We start from the raw sequence: 4,141 nt of genomic DNA, 5'->3' as shown, positions 1-4,141 counted from the left end.
CAGCATCAGAGTCTTTTCCAGTGAGTCAACTCTTCGCATGAGGTGGCCAAAGTACTGGAGTTTCAGCTTTAGCATCACTCCTTTAGAATGGACTGGTTGGATCTACTTGCAGTCAAAAAAAGTGCTTTTTGCTTGTTATAGCCTTTTGTTAATAAGCTGTACCCTTAAGGAGTAAAGTGCTTTTTGCTTGTTGTTTTTAACTCCGCAGGGCTGCCAAGGAAGCGAAAAAGGCTAAGCAAGCATCTAAAAAGACAGCAATGGCTGCTGCAAAGGTAATTGTCAGATTGTCTAAGATTTCTCATTTAGAGCAACAGGAGGATTTATTTTTAACCCAAATTGTGGTAAATTAAAAATTTTTTAAGGAATTTAGTGTAAGGCTTTAATGAAAATGATGTCCGTGATTGGTTTTTAGGTGAGTGATTCAGGACTCCAAAGAGGTCCTTTGCTAGAGCCTTAAATGTGTCTGTAAGCGTTATATAGAAATGAGAGAAAGGCAGAGTTTATTTTGAAATACTTCTAGGTTTTCACTAAAAATTTTCTGTAATTTTTTAGAATTTAGTCAGTTTTTATCAGTGCTAAACCATTTAGATAACCATAGTAAAAATTTCAAAACCAGGAAATTAGCATTGGACCTTTTTCTGTTCTTAGGATATAATTGAGGATCCCCCACTGCATCTAGTTGTATCTCAGTTACTTCAGTCTTCCTCTTTGGCTTACATTTATATTTCATATAAAGGTAGAATTTTAACTTGAGGGGAGTTCTTTATATTAGGAACACAAATAATTAGGAACGCAATCTAGGATACAAACAATATGGGCATAAGAGCAGTGATTGAAAGAAAAGAAAAACTCAAATGGAATAATGCCACATAACATGTTCTCTTTTTACAGGCTCCCACAAAGGCAGCACCTAAGCAAAAGATTGTGAAGCCTGTGAAGGTTTCTGCTCCTCGAGTTGGTGGAAAACGCTAAGTCGGCAGATTGGATTTTTGAATAAAGATCTGACTATAACTAGATTGTGGTGGAATTTTTACTCTTAAAACAGGCATGTTTGGCCTACACAGTAATAGTAGTTAAGAATTTAAGAGCTAAGTATTCTTTAAACAGTTCATTTCTCAGGAATAATGCCTCCTACTACTCCTAATACAAGTCTCTTAAATGGAGAGATGTTAAATATTCATCTTTAAATAAGATCTGTATGGTTAAATGCAGTTCTTACTCACCTGAGGCTGTAAGGACACGTTATGTTGCATTATGTAGATTTTAGACTGCCTTTTGTTGTATAGATTGTAATCCAGGTTGATTGCTAAAAGATGTGGGTTTGGTTTTTTTTTTTTTCCTGTCACTTCTGTTTGCAAAAAGTAAGCGTTTTTAATGGGCTGTTTTCTTGTTAAACTACCCTTTTCCATGATAGACACATTTCATTATTGGGGATGCCTTTGGTTCTCTAGTATCTCACCTTTTAACCATTAGCTTATAGCTGAGCTAAAACTACTTAAAACTCACCTGTATTTTCTGCTCTCGCTTCCAGAAAATAAGCTTAAATGAAGACTACACTTTTGGAGGAAGGAAGGGTCTGTGGTGTGATGCTTGTGGCACCTTAGTTCCCAACGAGGGATCAAATCCCAGGCCCATAGCATTGAATTTGCTGCTGGACTGCCATGGAATTCCCTAAGGATGCAACCTCTTGAGTATTAGAAAAAATAGTTCTTGAGCTGGGAGTCTGACAGAGCTGTCCTTAAAATTGCAAAAATGTCTTGATGTTCAGGTTACAAGTCACTATATTATGTAATTGTTATATGAAAAAAATAGTAATCATAATTGGTGTTAAGAGGCTTGCACATCTCTGAAAATTAGATCATCCAATGTACCAGCACTCCACACCACCAAGTTGCAAGGATACAACAAGAAATAAGCTATATCCTCTTGAGAAATGTGATTTTATATATAGGAATAGTTAAGTTTTTTTTTTTTTGGCTGCACCCTGTGGCATGTGGGATCTTAGCTTCCTGACCAGGAATGGAACCCACACTCCCAGCATTGGAAGGCTGAGTCTTAACCACTTGACTCCTGAGGAAGTCCCTACTGTAATTTTTTTTTTAATGAAATTTTAAGAAAAAAGGTCAATCAAAATACTCAACATGAATACAGAGGTACATGTTCTTTTGAACACAATAAAATGTCCCCTTAAAGCACTGCTTTTCTGGTCTTAAATGTCTAAAATGGAACTGCCCTATTCTGATTATCTTTCAGTCATGAATAGCTTGAAGTTTAGGAAGATATAAACACTAAATGAAACTGTCACTCAGTCGTGGGAACCCCATCGACTATGGCTTGCCAGGGTCCTCTGTCTATGGAATTCTCCAGGCAAGAATACTGGAGTGGGTTACCATTTCCTTCTCCAGAGGCTCTTCCCGACCCAGAGATCCAACATGGGTCTTTCTGGTATTGCAGGCAAGTTCTCTACCATCTGAGCCACCAGGGAAACCCAAAATACTAAACACCTGTTCTCATAGGACAGGAAGTTTTACCTTTTCTCAGTAAGACCACTGGACCAGTTGTATAACATTTTATTAAAACCTTTCTCTATTGGCTCAAAGGCACAAGAGAATCTCCGGTTGTGTTTGGCACGAGAGGTAATTTCTATTTCTAACTTAGCTTCTCTTGGCCGTCCAGAAATTGTTTACTTAACATTTTAATCTATTTACATCAGTTGACGTATATTTCACACTGAAGCATTGAAACATACACATCCCATGGAGAGTGGATTTGGACATCAGTTCTGGGGACGGATGTATCTCCACCTTCTCACACCTCCCTCCCCTAGCTGTGGTCTGAAATGAGTGGCCCTAAGTAAACCCCAGGCCTGGTAGTTGTATTTTTCCTCGGACTGGGAGCTCACTTAGCTACAGCCAGAATATTGAAGTGCCTTAAGTATGCCGTTTGTTAATTGCTGCAGTCCCCACTGGCAAGTGCCTTGGAGACCTAGTATACCCCGCTTTCTGAGCCCACTGCTTTCATCTGCAGTCGGCCCTCACCTGTCTCCGCAGGGCTCAGCGCCTCAATCAGCGACTGCAGACCTAGGCAGGGTCAGGAGAGGGTTGGCTTTCAGGCTCCAGTAAAGCACCTAAGTGCCAGACCCCGGATGGTTTGGAATGTCGTAGGCCTGAGTCTCCTAACTGCTAGGCAGACTCAGTCCACGGAGAGGTGACCAGGGCGACCCCTCCCGTCTACCAGTGAAAAATCTGACATAGGACCTACATCTCACCTTGGAAAGTACAGTTCGAATCGCCGTGGCCTTTGGTGCATTCAGTATATGTTGGGTGTAAAATCGAGTGTTTTTCTTCCCCAAACTAAAAAAAAAACAGTGCTAGCTCATCTTCACCGCTCCTTGCCAACATGATTGACTTAATGGGTAAATTGTCACTACGTAAGCTGATCACTGCAGAATTATCCACGGGTAGTTTGGAACCAGCAGTATCTTAGAAACTACAGTAACTCCTACCACGGATGGATTTAAGTTTTGTAACACTTGACAGGAAAACTACATTTCCACGTGAAAGGACTTTCTTTGGTCTTATATTCAGGGGCTGTAGACCTCAATATTTTGTGTTTTATGTTTTTGGTTGTCTCAAAACGCAGACGGAGAAGATTCCATTGCACCTTGGGGTATCAGACAGGGTTAACTGCCCAGCAGCTCCTACACGTGCTCAGAGCAAGGGAAAGAAGGGGGAAATAAAAAAAGGGAAACTGCCAGGACTTAATATGTCTGCTCAAACTCTCCTGGCTCTTCCAGGCAGGGCCTACCCGCTTCCAAAATGTCCGCCCGCAGTCCTGACGTCACTCAGTAGGCTAGATCAAGCCAGAAAGCCATGGCGCTCCAATCAGGGCTCAGCTCCCTCACCCACTGCCCTTGATTTGCGTCACTTCCGGTGGTGCAGCAGCCATTTTGTCAGTCGCCAGCGGATACCGCGCGCTGGAGAAGTGCAGTTCCTCCTGGTTACCAACTCGTCCGTTCTCACTCTGCGCTGCGGGCGCCGTCGAAGAGCACTCACTGTAGACACAACCGGTCCTTTCCATAGTACCGCCGCTGCTGTTGCATCCGCCCGGAGCTAGTGCTCTGTCTTCCTTCCCTGCCACT

The 4,141-nt window shown here is 42.0% G+C and overlaps 1 protein-coding gene across 1 annotated transcript in view; it reads left to right on the top strand.

Annotated features, from left to right (window-relative positions):
* Positions 1-1,013, top strand: part of RPL24 (ribosomal protein L24) — a 5,673-nt gene extending 4,660 nt beyond the window's left edge. The window contains exons 5-6 of the mRNA XM_010841998.1: positions 209-272; positions 892-1,013. Coding sequence (XP_010840300.1) covers positions 209-272; positions 892-972 — 145 coding nt within the window. The 3' untranslated portion in view covers positions 973-1,013. The remainder of the gene's footprint in view (positions 1-208; positions 273-891) is intronic.
* The last annotated feature ends 3,128 nt before the right edge of the window (positions 1,014-4,141 follow it).

Source organism: Bison bison, unplaced genomic scaffold (genome assembly GCF_000754665.1).
Source record: "Bison bison bison isolate TAMUID 2011002044 unplaced genomic scaffold, Bison_UMD1.0 scf7180017864168, whole genome shotgun sequence".
Taxonomy (NCBI): domain Eukaryota; kingdom Metazoa; phylum Chordata; class Mammalia; order Artiodactyla; family Bovidae; genus Bison; species Bison bison.
Note: the sequence above shows the minus strand (reverse complement) of the source record. Positions and strands in the feature narration are given on the sequence as shown.